This window comes from Mchenga conophoros, linkage group LG4, assembly GCF_057382185.1.
Source record: "Mchenga conophoros isolate Kocher_MC1m ecotype Shallow Benthic linkage group LG4, M_conophoros_male_GT1.1, whole genome shotgun sequence".
In the NCBI taxonomy this organism is placed as follows: domain Eukaryota; kingdom Metazoa; phylum Chordata; class Actinopteri; order Cichliformes; family Cichlidae; genus Mchenga; species Mchenga conophoros.
The window spans coordinates 18,379,138-18,398,770 of record NC_140529.1 but is presented as its reverse complement, the minus strand read 5'-3'; the positions used below and the strand labels follow the sequence as shown (position 1 = coordinate 18,398,770).

The window sequence follows — 19,633 nt, the reverse complement described above, 5'->3', positions numbered from 1 at the left end:
ATCGTCCTGCTCCCCTCGTCCTTAATCTTACCTTCACACCTTTATGTCAGTCTCTCTACCTGTCTGTCTCGCTTTATTCTCTCTGCCTCTCAGCAGGTGCCCACATCAACCCCCAACAGTCTGGCTTTCAGCAAGGCAGCCCTGTGTTCATTTAGAGCTGGTGGTGAGGCTTGCTTCGAGAGGAGAGCAAAGACAGGTGCTCTGAATGTCAACATTTACTCTTTGCCAGCAGAAACACTATTGATTACCCATGATCTAACATGAAGTAGTATAGAGGAACCTTTACTGTCTATAGAAGGGACATGCACCATCAGGCAGGAAGAACTAGCTCCCTCCTGTCACATGGTAGCATTTAATAGGACACACCTCATGCAGAAGGTTAAAATATACAGTAGTGTGTCCTTTCCACAGCAGAGTTTTTGACTTGTTATAGAAGGAAAAGCACTGGTATTTTTATTAAACTGCATCAGTGTGGTATGTCTGACTTCAGACTTCAACCAATGAAAATATTAAAGCCAAGTGGCTTGCATATCAGATAGATAGATAGATAGATAGATAGATAGATAGATGTAGTTTGCAAGGAGGAATTTCAGAAAATGTGTCCAATTTATCATCGTTAATCATTTTATCATCACACAGACTGGTTCGGTCTTATTGCCATGTTATTTTATCACTTTGGTTTGTAGATGCTTTGTAGTTGCAGGCCTGCTCCAAGTCGAAGCCACCATTTCAAATTTAACAAGTCTCCAAGCATATTGCTCCCACTGCTGTTTTCCCAGCATGAATTTTAGCTAATTTAGCATTTCTTGTTCTAAATTTTCTAAATTTCTTTTTTTTTTTTTTAAAAAAGAGGAAGGCTTAATTTGATTTGCACACAGCCTTCGAGGTCTGTTGTCTTTTTATAGAGGAAAGTAATTCAATATTTTATGTGAACCCTGGGGCAGCTATTGTCAGGATTCAATCAATGGCATGACGATAAAGCGTGAGTTGGCACTCTTCTTTATTACAGGAAAGGGATGCAGCACAAAACATGTTTGTGGTTGTGTCATAAACGGGACGGCGATGTGGTGCTCGATGTCTCCTGTCGTTCATTCTTACATTAGACAGATTAGTTACTCGGCACAGCTTAGTAATCGATCCAAACAAGCAAAAAGATAAGTAACTGCTATAGTGTTTCCACTAAAGCATTTAAAAGAGTGTGTGTGTGTGGGGGGGGGGCAAAAACTCATATTGACCTCCACAGTTCAGTGACCAATTAGAGGGCAAAGAATGAAAATGTCAACTACAGCAGTCAGTGAGCCGAGGAAGCCCAGAGAAATAAATGCAGGTGTGATTCGAATGCAGATGAAAACAACACAACTTAAAGCAGAACCTTGACAGTCTGTTGCAAATGAGGGCAGAGCTCAGAAATTGCCCTAAATTGTAGCTAGATTGATGGTCTCTCTTGTAGCAGGGAAAAATCAATGTAACACGATATGAGAGATGGTATGAAACATCAGAGATAAATAGATGTGACTGTATCTATTTGTTTGTGGACATATTAATCAAGCCCAGCAGTATATCAAGTCAGAAAATGAATTTCAAACAGGCCAATATAAGATTAGCTAATCAGACAGGTCCACAACTCAAACGAAGGAGTTTTACTGTTTGTTTTTCAGCTTCCGTACATCACACTCAAACCAGGGCCGCGATTTAGACGCACAGTTGTTTTGAGACCAACAATCCCGGGCAAAGTTTTCCTGCCAGTGTATCAAGCCTCCGGAAAATAATGTGGCGCACTAATCTGGAGCTCTCCTTTTCAATTAGTGGGAAGGTCAAGATTGTCAGAAGGAAGCAAATGAAACACGGCTTAGGTTTTAATGAGGCTCCACACTACAGTGAGAGCCTACAACCTTATGCCTGATAAGGTTTTCTCTTTTATTATCGAGTTCAACAAGAAAGAAATCCATTTTAGCTGAAGCCTGTGGTGGATAAAGAGAACTGGTTGAGCGATAAGTGGTTTTCACCTTATTTTTTATTATTTTATTTTTCGCTTTGTATTTTAGGCACTATTATCAGCTGACCTTGGCTTCTCTTAATGCATCAACTTTGTTAGCTCTTGCAAATAGACTCAGAGGAGTGTGTTGACATGGGTAAGCGGTGCATGAATCACTATTTTGCAAAGCACAACCTCCCTACCTTTTGTAATTTATTTATTTTTTCTATTCATGAGATGTAAATACAGAAAAAAAAGACAGCCTCAAAGTCATCCCCGTGTTGCCTATTTCCATGTCTGAGTCTGGAAAAGCTGAGAAAAGATCGTTCATTATCATGTACATATTCCCAGTGAAGGCTGGGATGCTAATATCGGTAACAAGTCTGAGGACTATTTCAGCAGCATATTATGAATGCAGCCGCCCTCCTGCCTGCCTGCTGTGCTCGCCAAAGAATAAAGTGTTCTAGTCTTCTAGGTTGCGGTCTTATTCCAGACTGATTTTAATTTGACTCTTACTTCAGACAAGTCCAATCTCCGCCGTGGTGGGAAAGCACATTCAATCAGCCGCTTATGAGGCAGGTTAGAGAGAGAATGTGAAATGTCTTAGGGAAATAAAAGGGGGATTGAGTCTTCATTTGTGCCTATGGGGAGGCAAATTCCAGATAACTTTGCTGGAGACTTATCTGGGATGTTCAGCAGCGCAACAAGCGAATAAGTAATAAGAAGTCAAAGTGCAGGTGCATTTATCAGTTCTTTCGTCAAAACTGGTGAGGAAGAGAGATAATATATAATATATTGGACAATACATTTGATCCTAAGACATCTCTTCTAGCACAGAGAGAGATTCCCATTTTTTGTGAGTAGCTTGAAATCTTTCAAAACATTTCAGGTTTCTTACAATTACAACTTAGAATAGATATTCAGGACATCTCTAATCTTTCTTCATTTTATCAGATGTTATAAAGTCAAAATTCATTCAGTTTACAACAAATATATGCAGAAGAAATGTTCCCATCTCCTCCCCCTGCCCACTTTTAACATTACACTGTACCTAGTAAACATCAGCATGTAAGCACACAGGACGAGCTGTAATGATTAATCAGTCGAGTGATTTGTGGCTTCAGGTCAGCCAGGACACCCTCAGAAGGTGGCGTCAGGTCAACCAAACAGGTGGCCACATTATGAGGTTATGCATTATCGAGTATTTCATTTGCTTATGAAATTTTACATATGTAGACATTTTCAAGCCAATGTGAGCCAGTAAAATAATTTGGCCTTAAAATATATAACAGTTATATTAACAAAAACATTTTTTACGAGAAAATTAGGCACATCAAGATACAGAAGTGTTATTCTGTGTGTGGAAAATGTGGGTTTTGGGAGGTTGTTAGAGAAGGCTGAATAATTCACTAAACAAGCTTCAGGCTAAGTCGGTGAACTTTCTCTGTCTAACAGCACCGGCATGGCAGCAGGAAGTCAGGATGCTGGTAAATCAGCCTCAAAAAGAAAAAACTCCACGTACCTGACTGTGCCGGGATAAACACCAACATGACACGAGTTTGCAACCAAGAAGACAAAAAAAAAGAAATAATAATAATAACGCAGGAAAATTCAATTAAGCTTTAGCTGGAAGCATCTGATAAGTTTATGGAAATTAAAGTTTTATGTAAATCAGTAGTCTGCCTGGCCCAGTGCCAGATCACAAGAGGCTGCACTTTATTGCATTTAAATTAGCTGCCTGAGAAAACTAAGCGGCTCCGCCTAACAAGCCCAAAAAACATTACATGAAATCTAGGGAGTGTGCTGCAGATTTTCAAAAAAGAGGTTTCATACCAGCTTCTCATTCCTAAAACCTCACCGTTTGCTCGAAGAGCAATAACAATCTCGATGATAAATCAAAGATATTGTTTCAGCACAGCTTTGCCAGCGCAGGTGCTGTTCGAAACACTTGGTGCAAGACACTCCAGAGACATCGATTATTATTGTTTTACAATTCTGAACAATTCTCCCTTCAATTTCATAGACAACCAAATGAAGACTGTGAGTTAAACTCCAAGCGGAAAGGCCGCTGCAGATTTGAGAGCAGCTCCAGCAGACTGCACTGACACCTTGTGGACAACAGAAGCAAGGACAGAAGCTCATGTGTGCTTTTTTAAAATTTAATCTAAGAATATATAAACGCTACTGTGTGTGAGTCATCTCCTTTTTTTCATTTTATGCATTGTCGTATTGCAAGGATATAAGACGAAAGTGCATTTTCATCAGGTATTTGCATTATTAATGTACTCCGGTAGAAACAAAAATCAGTCTTCAGTGACACAGCTCATATTTGAAAAACAAAATTCTCTTTGAAGGCACCAGTGGATACAAGTGAGCTTTGGTCATCGCTGCATCTGGACGTCCGCTTAACAGACGCTACCTTGAAATGGTAGAGGATGTTGTGGTGCCACTGAGCTGTGAGAAGCCACTGTGACAAGACTCGAGACTGGTCATGGAACCCCTAAAAAAACAAACAAACAAAAACAAATCGACAAACAACATTATCTTAACTTGAAGACGTAGTTACACCCAATCAAATACTAATCAATTATTCTAATCACTGCGGCAAATAAAAGGCAGCTTGCGCACAAGCATAAGGAACAAACAGTTTGCATAAATGTCCCTGTATATATATTTAAAGTCTTACATAAGACCCATGCAGTGAAAAAGAGCCTCAGTATAGCATCAAAAAAATAAAAATACCAAACTGACCTGAAGTCACAGGAGGCAAGGACCTCGGTGTAGTACATGATTTTACACTTGTGGGAGGAAACCTGCAGAGAGGCCAGCACATCATCCACTCGAGGCATGCTGGAGGCTGCGCAGGCTGCGGAGCTTAGGAAACGCCACTGGAGGATGTAGAAGCCGGGCCAGCGTGTTATGTGGGAGCCCTGTTTCAAACCAGAGAAATCTGCAGGATCAATTTGTGTTCGCTGTGATGGAGGATTAAGCACTTAAGACGGCGAACGGGGACAAAGGAAGGTTGTCTGAGACTGTTAAACAAAGACAGATCAAAAGAGCTTTTTATGTCCTCTCTCACCTGCACACTCTCTCCCTCCCTACACATGAGGGCTTTCTCCACCGTGCTGTAGTCCTGGCCTAGTACCCAGCTCTTGTCTATAAGCTGTGGATTAACAGCCCCTAGGGAAGCGATACCATGAGTTTCCTTTCTGGGAGGCTGAGGGGCTCTCCTGGAGTGGTAGATGTTAAATACCACATCTCCTTTAGACACATCAAAGTCCCATGTGATGACAGAGGAGGCCTCTGTGATCTCTATCAGCAGCTGTAGAAAGATGTAAGAAGATTAGAAACACAGGTCTGAAGACTGCAATTCATTAATCACGCTATATATTTTAAGCATGCAATGCATAGTTGTTCCAGTAAGTGGCACTATTACACAATGCATAAACTCTATTAAACGCAAAGAAATGTCGCCTTTCTTGCCCTGTTGTTAACTCTTATTGTCATAAAACTGGAGGCAAAGCATAAAAGTTGAGACTGCACCTCGTATGGAGCCCCCTTGTAGATACTGGCACTTTTATAGATGGAATCAGTCAACAGGCGGTTTTCTTCACTCTCTAATTCTTCTGCTGTTCTGTACAGAAATTTGGGAACCATTCCTCCTTCAGGAATGTCACACTGAAGAAGAAGAAGAAATAAATGTGATTAAAGCAGAACGCTTACTAATATATATCAAAATATATGTAGACATACTAGCTTGTTTTACAAAAAGCATAGTGTAATAAAGTATTATCTTATGTAATAAGTTTTACTGCAATTCATATGCCATGAACTTAGATATGCAGGTTCAGTTAAAGGATAACCTTTCTCAGTATGAAATGCCATTTTATAGTTCCAACTAGATACAGCTCTTTCACTTTCACGTTTGCAGCTGAGCAACAACTTGTTGAGTGCTCACAGAACTGACTGAACTGTCACAGAATTCAAACACGCGAGTCCTCCTGTAAGGACATCGTGATGTGCCCCAGATGCAATTTTTTTCCTTTATGTCAACAAAAAAAGGAAAGAAAACTGAGCCAGCTGAGCTGAGGCAGATACTGTACCCACTAGCCAGTGAGCACAGTATGTTCTGGTCCTATCTGACAACCTGCAGCTCAAAAATCTATACAGGCCTCCAATATATCATTTCTTCATAACAAAACAACACCGGGTCAAGGGCCTGAAGTGCAAGGTGATGTTCACTGGATTTGTAGAGAAATGTCTACCCAGATGTAGCTATGCTAAACTGGTACATGCTGGTGAAACCACATACTGCAGGTATGATATGCATATTTCTGGCTGGGCTGAGACTGACTTTCACAGGTATGGTCAATAAGCTGAAGACTTAACCTCACCATGCAGTCTCCTTGCAGGAAGTCAGGGATAATTTCTCTGTCAATGTAGTCTACCAAACCTCCTGGACCCTGGTAGTCGTTTCCAGCATAAACAAGGAACTTCTTACGAGTGTTTTCATCAATAAGGGGGCTGACCTGGCGGTGAGACCGAGAGAGCATGCAGGAAAGGGCAAAGTCACTTATTATGGACTGTGAAAGCCAATCCATAATCAATGAATAATTCAAGCATGAAAAATGCACATGTTAGCTGGTTGATGGTGTTAGGTAAGGTAAGGTAAGGTAAGGTAACTTTATTTATACCTAAAGGCAAGGTAAATTTGCTTTACAGAAAAATGACAGCATTTGACATCCCTTTAAAAACACACATACCTAGTAAATATATAAAACTCACTGTGACACATACTTTAATATTTGGTTGATGGTGTTACTAAGCATCCATAGTATTTTATATTGACATCATCGTCCCAGTAGCTCATTCTCTTTCTGTAATTTCTTGCAATCCTGCCACCCATGCTACTGCATACAGCAAAGATTAAATGTGCCCCTATGGGTTTTAGTTTTACAGTCATCTTTCCTGGTCCATAAATAGATTTTTCTTTGTTTATTAGTTGCTCATTTTTCCAGCATGGCTGGACTGCACTTAGCTATTTATAATCTCTGCATCTGTATTCTACAGCTTTATGAATTCTTCCATATTCAGGTGATGCAGTCAGTTTATTCTCACCAGGGTCCACAGCACAGGGAAAACTCTCGGTGCCCGCAGTATGAGCAGGCGACCCAAAGTTTCAGGGTAATTGGCCTCAACAATTTCGATGATTCTCAACAGCGCCTTAATGCCAGGTCGCCACAGATGACGCATGTTTAGACCGTCCAGATCCACCAGGCAAGTCCAAGAACTAGCGACACATAAAAACAGACATCGCATTGTTTTGGTTAAAGTGCACTGCTGATTGCTCATTAACCAATGGGACACGAGCAGGATTAAACTAAATACGATTTAGGCACCTAATAGGTTGTCCAAAAACTCTGGTGTTTTCCTCACAGCGCCTCAGTCCCTCCTCATTAATGGAAAGCACCTGCAACATTGTCACAGTTAAGCGCCAACTTCATTTAGAATATCTTCACTTTTTGCTTTGTTTCCATGTAAATTAAGTCATAAATTATGTCACCTGTCTCAGCAGCGCCTCCTCACCCAAGGCTCGTACTAAACCTTTAGTGTCCATTTGACCCAGACGCAAAATGTACAGAGGACGGCCATCTGAATGAGAAGGAAACACAGTGAACAATCACAAACTGCACTGCACACTTCCACCTGTAAACAAAGCTGGTGTTTACCGCTCTAGAAAGGGTATCGGTTTAGCATGTAAACACTCAAGGGGAACATCCTGTGTTCAAGTCTTAACTGTGATCAGTTGGATCAGCTGAGCTGTTAAAAGCAATGAAACCTTTTCCAAACATGGGAGTGAAGACATATGGTGTTCAGACTTTGCAGTCAATAATTAACAGGCTGTTTGAGAACTATATAAACACAAAAGCTTAAATCCCTGTGGCTTTTAAGATTAGCTGATAAAATTTCCCTCTGCCTGGAGTAAAAAAGCCTCACAATAATGGCAATATCAACCAGCATCGCTCACTCAGTACCTTTGTCGTGGTGGTGCCAGCCTCCAGAGTAATAATCCTGGAGCAGTTGAGGGCGCTTCCATGTGTCTAACAGGAAATCCACCTGATGCTGTCTCCTCCAGGTCAGTGACTGGCAGAGGAACTCCCTGGCCTTGTCGAGGTTGAAATCTCTGGCCCTGAGGAAGCGTAGCACATGCTGATCCTTTGGAATCTGTACATGAGAGGTGCATCGTTAAAGATGCTGATGAATCCAAAGCATTTTTTAATACTCTGCTGGTGAAAATCTTTGCAAATTGCATGTAGTGCAGTGAAAAAGAAATTGCGCCCTAAACTGAATAACTGGTTTGCTTCGTTTGCAAAAAGGTCCTGAAACAGCAAAGGAGCCCCAGACCATTACACTACCACCACCATGTCTGACTCTTGGTTTCATGTTCTAATTATTAAATGCTGTGTTAGTTTTATGCCGATGCAAAGGGACTCAAACCTTCCATAATGTTCATCGTTTGTCTCTTTCTTATTGTTGAACCATGAACTTTGAGCTTATTTGAGATAAGTGAGGCCCGGAGGTCTTAAGATGTTGTTCTGGGTTCTTTTGCGATCTCATGGAAGAGTTGTTGATGCACTCTTGGTGAAATTTTGGCAGGCCATCTGCTCCTGGGAAGGTTCACTACTGTTCCAAATTTTCTCCATTTGTGGATAATGGCTTTCATTGTGGTTGACTGGAGTCTTAAATCCTTAGAATTGGCTTTGTAACCCTTTGCAGACGACAGCAATGACTTTTTTGCACGGGGCCAGGGAGGTTTGAATGACCTTTTTTCCTTAAATAAATAAAACAATAATTTAAAAAATGCCTTTTGTATTTACTGGGGTTACCTGTATTAAACCTATATTAAAATTTGCTGGATGATCTGATAAACATGATAAATATGCAAAAAACTAAGAAAACAAGAAGGGTGCAAATACTTTTTCACAGCACTGTATGTCTCTGAGCATCAAAACTGAGCTAGAGTAAGAGTGGAAGCAAGAGGGAAATAACAGGTTGCGTGAGTGTCTTAGAAATAAAGGCATACTGTATATCGCAGCATCAACTGTTCACTAATGAAAGAAACTGTGTTTGTTTATTTGTGACCTTGCCCTTGTGGGTTTCCTGCAGCCATTGACGCAGCCGAATAAGACAGCTCTCCTGCAGAGGCGTTAAATCACCTAGGTAATGTCTGATGTAGTCAGCATCCAACTTGTCTACAGGCCAAAACACAATAACAGCATAATGTTACACAATATTGCATCCAACAGACTGAAGACTATGGTGCAATTTCAGCGTTTTTGAAAATAATTAGACACGGTGAGTTTTGCAGGTTTTTATCAAACACTTAAAATGTTGCTTCTGTTTGTTTGAGGTTTTTTGGCAGTGCAGTTATAGGAGGATTCCTGCACTGCTGTATAAATCACCCACTGATCTATTTCCCACACTTTTAATATCTCAGTTGGTAAATTCACTCTATGTATTGTTATCTTTTGACATTTATATTAAACCTTTGCTGGGATTAGCGAGCACACACTGACCATCAGGCGAACCGGTCACTAGCTCTGCAGAACATGATGAGTCTTTACAGTGCAGCCCGTCCTTGGCACTGTTCACTGGGATGGCTCTGGCAGCAGAGGGGGGCAGCAGCTGGTGCCTCCAAGTGACTGTCCCAGAGTCAACAGTGGAGGTCCAACGAGGTATATAAGTGACTCCTTCTTTCTCCAGCTCTCTGAGGTAGTACTCAATAATTTCTTTACCCTTCATCAGTTGAAGGAAATGAAAGACTGAATTAATTTTGACAGTTAGGGAAGCATCTGGACCAAGACGTGAAGGCAAATGAAGTAAAATATGCAAACCTTTTTAATGCTACTAGCATATTGCTTCATCGCTATCTTCTCTGCGGTGCTTTCAAAACCAAAAAAGGACTTAATATCCAGACTAGCCGACTGTTCGAAGCAAGTCCAGCTCTCATTCTCTGGATGAACCTGTGGAAGAGGACACGCATATGAATTTGAACTTGAACCAAACTGTTCAACCAAACTCTTTGTTATGTAAACAAAGCACAAGCTGAGGTTTAATACAAAATATTACATCAGTGCATACATGGTTACATATCTCGTCATCACAATTTTAACTGCCTTTTAAGTAAATGGTAGGTTCTGGTGCCAGGTACTGCACATACACTCACAAGCCACTTCATTAGGTACGCCTTTTCAACTGCTTGTTATTGTAAATATCTAATCAGCTAATCACTTAGTAGCAACTCAGTGCATACAGGCATGCAGACATGGTCAACACAATCTACTAAAGCTGAAAACTGAGCGTCTGAATGAGGAAGAAAATTGGTGCCAGATGGGTTGGATTATTGCTGTTGTCCATCTCTTTATGACTACAGCGTAACACATCATTTCAGAAAGCTCAGATCATGCCAAACTGGTTTCTTGAACATCACAATGAGTTCACCGAACTCAAACGGTTTCCACAATCGGCAGATCTCAATCCAATTGAGCACCTATGCAACTATGTGATGCTATTATGTTAACATGAACCAAAATTGATTGAATTTGAAGAGTTAAAGAAGATGAGAAGGCAGCTGTAGCAAGGTATACCTAATGAAGTGGCTGGTTCAGTAATTGCAAAATTACTGTCATACAAAATTCTTACTTTCTTCTGTGCAGACTGCCACATGATACAGAGCAGACATCAAAAAGTTGTGCGAAGCATCTTTTAACAGGGAGAGCAGTATTATAGTAACTCTGACTGAGACAATAGCAGCTTTAAAGACACCTGGTGACACTAGCTCTTTAGTGCCTTGAGCACACTATGGGAGGATCACCTAAGATGAATAATTCATGCACCACATATTGCATTGCCTTTAGCAGGGACTCTGTACCATCCGGCAAGCACTAGGCGTTGTAAAAGTTTATATAAAAACAAAGAAATAAACCTCCTACACGCTGCCACATTCTAAGCACCTGATTACCACGTTTGACTCTCAGACTCACCGTGTAGCTGCACCTCTCACGGACAATGACTCTGTTAGAAAAAGTCTCATTGTGAACCTCAATATGGAGCGTCCTGTCTCTGCGGTTCAGAGAATTTTTTTGGATGAAGTACAGATAATCCACGCCGGCGATCTACATGCAGAAGAAACAAAACATGCTACATTTACAGTTACTGCAAAAAGTCACATCTTTTATCCTCCAATAACATGTGCAAGGCTGAAATGCATCATTTACAAGTATTTCACTAAATAAAGAGCATCTGGTTTTTGTACTTCACAAAAGAAAGATCACATCATAGTAACCAATTCCTTTGCTTTACCGCCCTCATCCCCTATAAGGTCAGAGTGGAAGTACCCGTTTGAGAAGTCGTGGGGCTTCGATGTCGATCGTACAGCGCCTCTCAGTCACCAGCACGCATCCATCATCACTTTGGCTCTCACTTATGATCTCGCTGTCCACAAACATTGGAATCAATGGACACTTTGGGAACCGTCTCACGTAGGCCTGAAAGACATTTATATAGAAAAATTGATTGATTGGGTTTATTATTATGTTGTCTGTATTAATGGCTTGCCTGGGTCCATTCAGTTTGTTCCACTGGGAGCTCTGCCTCAGTGAGGTAGCTCACTGTTAGGAAGGGAAAGCTGCTTATAGAAAACTATAATCACAAAGGCTGACTGAATAGATTTATAGCACTGAACTACTGTGTCAGGTTAGGGTGCTTTTTTCTGTAGTTAGCAACTTTAGTTTATGTAAATGCCTATTAAAATGTTGTGTTTTGCAGACACCAACAGCCTGCAGCATTTACAAGCAGTAATTGCCACGTGTTTTAAAGACCAAAGCATGTGACCATCTGCCCTCGCCACTATCACCAGGGCTACCTGTATGCACTTACTGAGCTGCCAGGCAGGCGTTTCAAGATCTGCAGTAAAAGATGTTACTTAACAAGGGGCAGTGCAGCTTCTGATAGCAAACTATTGACAACTAAGCAAAAGCAGGGGATGAACTAGACCTTTATGATACGGACAGCTGCCTGTGTAATGGCGCGGATAGAGGGATAAGCATTTTACCATGGGATAGAAAAGTGCCGTCAATGTCTTGAGGAACTGCGTTAAGCAGTAAAATCACTAAGTCAGCCAAGACTTAAGATTTTAAAAGTTTAAAAAGCTAAACTCTCAAAATCACACACACACAGACAACCTCGCACATCCTGCACGCATCAATACAGCACAGCGTATGAACAATCCAATCAACAGGATGAAATTATTCACTAAGAAAATTATTGGGAAATGTTTCTGTGCTAATTAAGCAGCAATGACTGGCGCTGTGCAACAGGCAAACTAACAAAAACAGTATGTTTCACTGATTGCAGACAAATTGAAAGCTCTGTTCTGCCTATTCCCCCTTCAGTATTATGAGCATAACCACATAATGGAGGCACAAAATATTTAATAATATATATAAAAGGGGGGGGGGAGAACATGGGTTTCTAGTGTTTTAGGCAAAGCAAGCCTTGAGGACTTTGTGTAAGCCAAACGTCAGACAGACAGCACTTTTCAGCTCATTCAAATCATGTTTTACTCTTCTGCCGATATTGATCAAATGCATTTCTACAAGTGTCGTGCGTTTACAGGCACCTAGCTCTGTTACATAAAGGCCCCGGAGAGTCATTAAGAAATGTCATGACAGGAACAACAATGGTGTCAAGGTTAAACATTCAGTAATATCCAGGACACTGATTAGCACTGTTAGCCTGAACAACAGCTGTCAGTAGCATTGAGGGAGCTAATGAGAAGCTCTGAGGTAAATGGGAGCAGAAGAGGATGTTAGCTGTTCATTTGGATTCTCCTCTTTAAGCTGTCGCAGGCTTCTTTCTCTTCTTAAAGGAGCTGTTATTTAGCTTTCACAAAGGGCTTATTTTGAGAGTCTTTTCAATAACCTGCAGTGACGCAGGAAGAATTTCAGACCTGCAAATGTTCCATGGGGAAGCATCAAATGGCTTTGGTGTAGGTGTTATCCACACTGTCTATTGTGTTAACTCTGTATAGCAGCTGCACGGCAAACTGTAACCGCTGCAGCATCGCAGTCTCTACAACCCTTCATCAAGGATGTTGTGCAACACTTTGGCTTAATGTGTAACTTAAGAGAAAACACCAAGAGCAGACCGCACAGGTGACGGTGCCCCTCACGGGAATCCGTATTTATTTTTCTTTTGTCCTACTTTTGCTTTGCCTGGTGTTCTTGTGCTTATGGTTTTAGCCCAAAACTGCAATTTGCAGTGATGGGAAAGCAATGCATCGGTATCATAACAAAAAATATTCCATTTAAAGAAAAGCCAGCTTATAGCATGGAATTTTAATGGATTTTTCCCCCTGTGTAACTATTGAATACTGTTGGAATAATGGAAAGTGAGTTATATAAATATAGCTGCAAAGTTTTCTGCTGACAAACTCTCTTTTTCTTAGCGTTGCATTTTGTTTGCTTTCTAAAGGATAAGAGAACTGGTCAGCGAGGCACTTACATAACTTACAGCTGTTCTAAAAAACCATCCTACAAAACAACTCGAGAACTCCCGACCTCTGCCCAGGCAGCACATGATAAGAAAACAACAACCACGCTGAATGACTTACAGACACCTCAAATACACACTCACCAGCCACTTCATTAGTTACACCTCACTAGCACTGGGTTGGACGCTCTTTTGCATTCAGAACTAACATTATTTCTGAGACGCTGGAAACATTCCTCTGAGATTTTGGTCCATATGGACATGACACCATTACACAGTTGCTGAAGATTTGCTGATTTCACATCTTTGTGGTGAATTTCCCAAAGGTGCAATCTATTGGACTGAGATCTGGTACCTGAGGCGGCCAGTTGAGTACAGTGAACTGTGGTCATACAGCTTTGGACATGGTCAGCAACAATACTCAGGTCGGCTGTGGTGTTTAGACAATATTCAGCTGGTACTAAAGGGGTCAAAGCGTGTCATGGAAATATCCCACAATCATTACACCACCAGCAGCCTGAACCGCTGATACAAGGCAGAATGGATCCATGATTTCAAGCTGTTTACAGCAAATTCTGACCTCACCATCTGAATGTTGCAGAAGAACTCAAGACTTATCAGACCAGGCAATGTTTTCCAATCTTCTGTTGTCAAATATTGGTGAGCTTCAGTTTCCTGTTTTTGGCTATTTGGAGCAGCGCTCGGTGCGCTTCTTCTCCATCTGTGCTGTGCACTCTGCTTACGTTGGCAGCCCAGTATCACAGCGTTATGTAAAAGACCATTTCACACTTTGCCTTTACAAATGAAATATACACACGTAGCACTTGCAGTAACAGCAGAGGGAGATACTTTATTTCAAGCCAACATGAAAATAATCATGGGAGGAAGCATTTAAACTGACATCATTAAGACATTTACATGTAAATATATACTAGCCACCTAGCTTAATCGTTTCTGGTTATTAAGGACCCTTGAATGTACTTCATGTGTTTTTGCTTACTACTGACTTCTTGGCTTTAAATATACTATCTCCCCCTGTCGGTAATGCAACCATTATCTTTTTTCCCTCTCCAAAGTTAGAAGTGGACAGGGTGTACCGGCGTGTTTATTACACGTTTTGCTGTGATACTGGGTTGACTTTGGCTGTAAGGAGTGGATCCTTTCAGCTCAAAGCAGTCTGGTTATTCTCCTCTGATTTCTGACATAAATAAGACAAAAAGTCTAAGAAATGTAATTCTAATGCAAAAACAAAAATCACAATAGATCAGCAGTTTACAAAATACCCCGAACAAGAACGATGCCACGTTCAAGGTTACTTAAATGACTTTCTCATTCTGATATATTCTTGATTAAACCCCACAACCTTTGCATTTGCCAGACTCTGTATAGATAAGAAATAACGAGATTGACCGAAATTTGTCCGTTTTTGATATTTGCGCCAAACGAGCAGTTAAACTGACGTACCAAGTGAAGTGGCTGACTGTGAAGCACTATGGTCAACACTGTTGTTTTAATATGTGCTATATAAATAAATTTTGATTGATTGAGTGTCTATATCAGGGGTCGGCAACCCTTGGCACGTGGTGAAGGGTTAAGTGGTGGCACGGCATGCAGTGAAATAATCTGAGAAGGTGTATTTAAAAATAAATATCTAAGGCTGGGCCACCAATGCACATCACAAATTAGCTCACACAGAGCTAATGACAATACAGCTAATGGTCTTTTATGACAATTTGGACGGAAGACTTTGTGCAACAGAAAGATCGTGCTGTATGTGCCCTTTGCCTCGAGAGTGTTGTTTGCCGGACTTCCAGTGTTAAACGACAATTTGAGACGAAACATCAAAAAACCTTCAAGGATGAGGCAGAGAAAGTTGAATCAATTACACGTGCTGTGTCAAGATATGAGAAGCAAGCAAGTACTCTAAAAGTTTTTACAGCTGCAAAACATCTGGTACTGGAACTGAAGCAAGTTATCGTATTGTTAATGCAACGGTTGATATGGCACTTTTTTAGATGGCACTTGTCATCAAAAAGGTTGCCTACCCCTGGTTTTTGCATAACCATTCAACATCAAGGCCAGTTGCCAAACACTAAATGGCAAGTCTGGTTTTGAAAAAAGGAGTCTTTATTGTGCTGTGTGTTTTCATGCAAAAAGAAAGAAAAGCACCCTTCAAGTTATTGTATTTAAAGCAGCACGAGCAGGAAAGAAAAAATATGCAGCATTCCAGTAAAGTCAATAAACATGCAGTACAGACTGCAAGTAAGCAAATATCAAAAATGAGACAAATGACTATCTGAGGCAGACAAGGCTACTGACTATTTTCTGAAAGTGTCTGGTCTCTTTTACATTGCCACCTAACCATGGAATGAGCTGGAAAACTTTTGAAATCTAAAATTTATTTATTTTCATGAGAGGAAAAGCTGAACAGCATTTGGATTGCAAAAGGTCAGTGCCCTAGAGTGAAAAGCAGATTGCCAAACTTTGATCCCTAGTTTGTGTATAAAGGATATTTTGCAAATATGAAGCTCATATTCAATGCTGTGAGCTGGAAGGCTGCATATATACATACGCACACAATCTGTGAATTTAAAAGATTCCTCAATATAAGCACGTCACTTACCGCCATTATCAACTCAAACGGGTGCTTGTAGACCCGAACAGGGGACTGGTACTCCTGCACCATGGCTGAAGCTCAGTCAGCAGCAAACTCTGTTAAACTGCCACAGAGATATGACACGGCAGCTGTCAGTATAGATTAGTGGAAAGGGCACGTCTTCTTCTTCTTAAAAAAAGTCTACATAACATGAGCTGAGTAAAGGTCAATGAGGGGAGAAAGAGAGGACAGTGACATTCACATGACCATAATTAGGGTTGAAATATAAGCTGTGTGCTGCAGAAGGAGAATTTCAGAAAGTTTTTTTGGAACCAGTTGGGATGTTTTGATCCATAGAGAAAATGTCAAAGTTCAAAGTTTGTTACAATGTAATGACACATAAGCAAACACAGTGTCAAGCGGTTTCTATAGCGGAAAGAAAGACACTTTGACTTACAGAAATGTTTTCTTTCCGTGCCGGCAGGTTGGCTTACTGTAGCTGTCCAACTATATGAGGGTCCATGTCGTCAGCTGAGAGAAGAAAGCGAGCCTCTCGCCTACTTTCCTACAATGAAAACCGCAAAAGAAAAACATTTCCTACCCGTCACTTTGACCTTACGGCAGACTTTTGACTCCGCCCCCTTTCGGCCAAACAGGAAATCAACGTGATGTTTGAAAAAAAAAAAGTCGTTTTGGTCGCACATTTTCAAGCAAAATTTCATCCGACACTGACAAACACGAAATGAACAAAAGACTATAAATTCGTGATTTTTATTTTTTTTTATCTGTCTAACATTATTGAATATTTTCTACCGCCTTTCTGGACTCGGACACAAACGTAGGAGGGCATATATACAAAGCTTTTTAAAGCTGTTGTTGTTGTACCTTACCAGACGACATGATAAACACGGAAAATGTTTTAAAAAATATGTCAAAAGTTTGTTAAACAAAAATAATGTGTATTGTTGTTTATTAGTTTGTTTATATTGTTGTTTATTAGAAAAATGACAAACTTCACATTTTTAATCTAAATTTGAAGTCAGAAATTAATGAAACAAAATATTTAAACGACTAAAACGAATTCTGTTCAGAAATGCATGTAAGTTGCTGGCATTTGTCATCTTAATAGAAAAATAATAAAGACAATAATAAAAACAATGGGCTTTACTTGTTTTTCTTCTTTTTTAAAACTAAATTGAAAAATTCATGGATAGCAATAATTATTAACATATAGTAACATACAGCACAGTAATAGCAGTAATTATATTTATAGAATTAAATGTGTTATTTTGATCAAACAGGTTGCACATATTGGTATGTTTATTTGCAAAAAAAAAGTGGCTCATTTCCCAGTATTGTTGATTTAGGTCACGATCCTTTCATTGGGTCAGAAAGACAAGAGGGGTCATGATTAGTTCTCTAATCTACAGGTGAAACTATATATATATATATAAATGTGTGTGTGTGTGTGTGTGTGTGTGTGTGTGTGTGTGTGTGTGTGTGTGTGTGTGTGTGTGTTAATGAGAGTTAAGGTAATAGAAACAAAAAGAGAATTATGATTATAAACTCATGGCCAATAATAAAAAGCTGAGCAGAGGGGAATTCTGACTGTGTGGTAGGATGTCCACATCTAGCAGCTTTAAAAATCTGTGAAAAAACCCCCAAAATCTTTACCCCTTTGAAGAAAGGGTTGGATTTCCTAGAGCTGAGCCCTTCCATTGGAGTAGCTCTTCAAAGCCTTGTTCAAATGAATCAGATTGAATAGATTGCTCATCATCTCTAAACTGTGCCTCTGGTTTCCAGCAGAACATTTCTCACTAAGTAGTGCTGTTATAACATAAAACATGGCATGAAAGCAAAGTGAAACTATCATAAGTCAAATTGTCATTCTAAGTGAAGAGGGACTCCTCAAGTGTCAGATCATGACTAGACTGAAGCTTTCTCTAAAAGGCTTTGTAGATAACAGATAAGTTGTATCTAAATCAGACTCAGGAAGGTGATAAGTGACCATGCCATCATCAGCCACTAACCTCTACCATTATTAAAGATTTGTGGGGCATAAAGCCAAACACTCCAGACATTACAAGAAGCTCTCTGGAACACTGTCACATTGTGCTGGGGCAACGAGTGTACTCTGCAGACCAAAACTTTCTCAAACACATGTATATTTCATTAGACACTTAAGCCATTGCTCAAATTATTAAGCTCATTTTGTCATTTGCCAATTTGTCAATTAAGTTAAGAACTAAAACGACAAAGATTATTTGCTACTGGCCACAGACCTTTGGACTGCACTGAATATACAATAGGCTTATTAAATCCATCACTGCTGTTCTGCCTTGTTAGAGTGATGACAGGCATGGCTTTGGTTACTGGGACATATTTTTCATGGCATTATTTTGCAAAGGTGTTTACTGTGTCCTCGCTGCCTAACATTTGCCGTCCCATGGAGATACAGCTGGTCCCACATTGAGACTCCAGAAGCAGCATCTGTGGGGGAATTCAAAGGTTCTGGATCTGGCAGCCTACAAAAGGTAGTGCGGTCCAGCGGGGGACATCCTGAGAGGGGGAAGTGGAGTTCAGATAAGCTGTTTCTCCTAATCAGCCTCAGGCACAAAGAATAACGTTACCACAGAGCAAGCTGTTCTTACCAACTGTCTCTGCAAAAAATATGGATCAAACTGCACCTCGGTTGTGCAACTGCACTGTCACTCTGTTTTTTATTTCTTGCAAAGTACCACAAAAGATGTGACATTTGTTTAGTTTAGGTTTAGGTTTTTTCCCTTTTCCTCTGTCAGGTTGTCAACCGTTTTAAAGGTTTGGCATTAACAAAACTATGATTTCAGCTGTTGATGGTGCTAAAAAACTGAAAATGAAATCACGGCGAGTGTACTTAGAGACTGAAAGACTTAATAAAATGTGCTTTACATAAAACTGACTGTGTACTTCCGATGAAACCAAAGTCAGCCATTACTCCAAGACAAGTTTTTCTGTTTTCCTGCGTGGGTGTTTTAGTTGTTTTCACCGTGGGTGTAAAAGTTGGTGTGTCTCTACCATTTGATACTCTAATTATGATCAAGGGCCATAAAAAGCATCCTTGACTCTATTATGACAAAGATGATTACTTTGAAATTCATATCCTGCCATATTTCACAGCCTAGGCGAAGAATATCACAAACACAATGACTCATCTACTCCCTTTGACTAAAATGATCACCTACACCCTCAGATGTTTGTGGTAATAGTCTGACGGGGGAAAATGCACACGGAAGTTTACTGATTGTTTCCTTTGAGCTCGGCTCATCACCTCTCTGAGCTCATCTTTCTTTTCAGTCCCTTCTCAGCTCCCATGTCTAATTAACTGTAATAATGACTAAAGCACTTTAGATTTATTTCTGTCTTCAATGCTGCCCAGACTTCACAATGACTCCACGCATTTCAACCATACAGTAGAGCATTGCATTCATGCATTGGTAATTCAGAGCATAAATACATCTCTTTTGATCTGC

General features: G+C 40.3%; 1 protein-coding gene across 1 annotated transcript; it reads right to left on the bottom strand.

Moving 5' to 3' along the window:
• Positions 1-982: 982 nt before the first annotated feature.
• On the bottom strand, positions 983-16,743 carry sec14l1 (SEC14-like lipid binding 1). The gene is made up of 16 exons (XM_085270774.1): positions 16,582-16,743; positions 16,152-16,248; positions 11,374-11,523; positions 11,020-11,151; positions 9,871-9,999; positions 9,553-9,772; positions 9,119-9,228; positions 8,011-8,200; positions 7,539-7,627; positions 7,375-7,445; positions 7,094-7,265; positions 6,370-6,504; positions 5,519-5,653; positions 5,055-5,297; positions 4,727-4,905; positions 983-4,475 (listed from the first exon to the last, which is right to left on the bottom strand). Exons 2-16 carry the CDS (start codon positions 16,212-16,214, stop codon positions 4,391-4,393), a joined length of 2,103 nt encoding a protein of 700 aa, XP_085126900.1. The 5' UTR covers positions 16,215-16,248; positions 16,582-16,743; the 3' UTR covers positions 983-4,390.
• Positions 16,744-19,633: the final 2,890 nt, after the last annotated feature.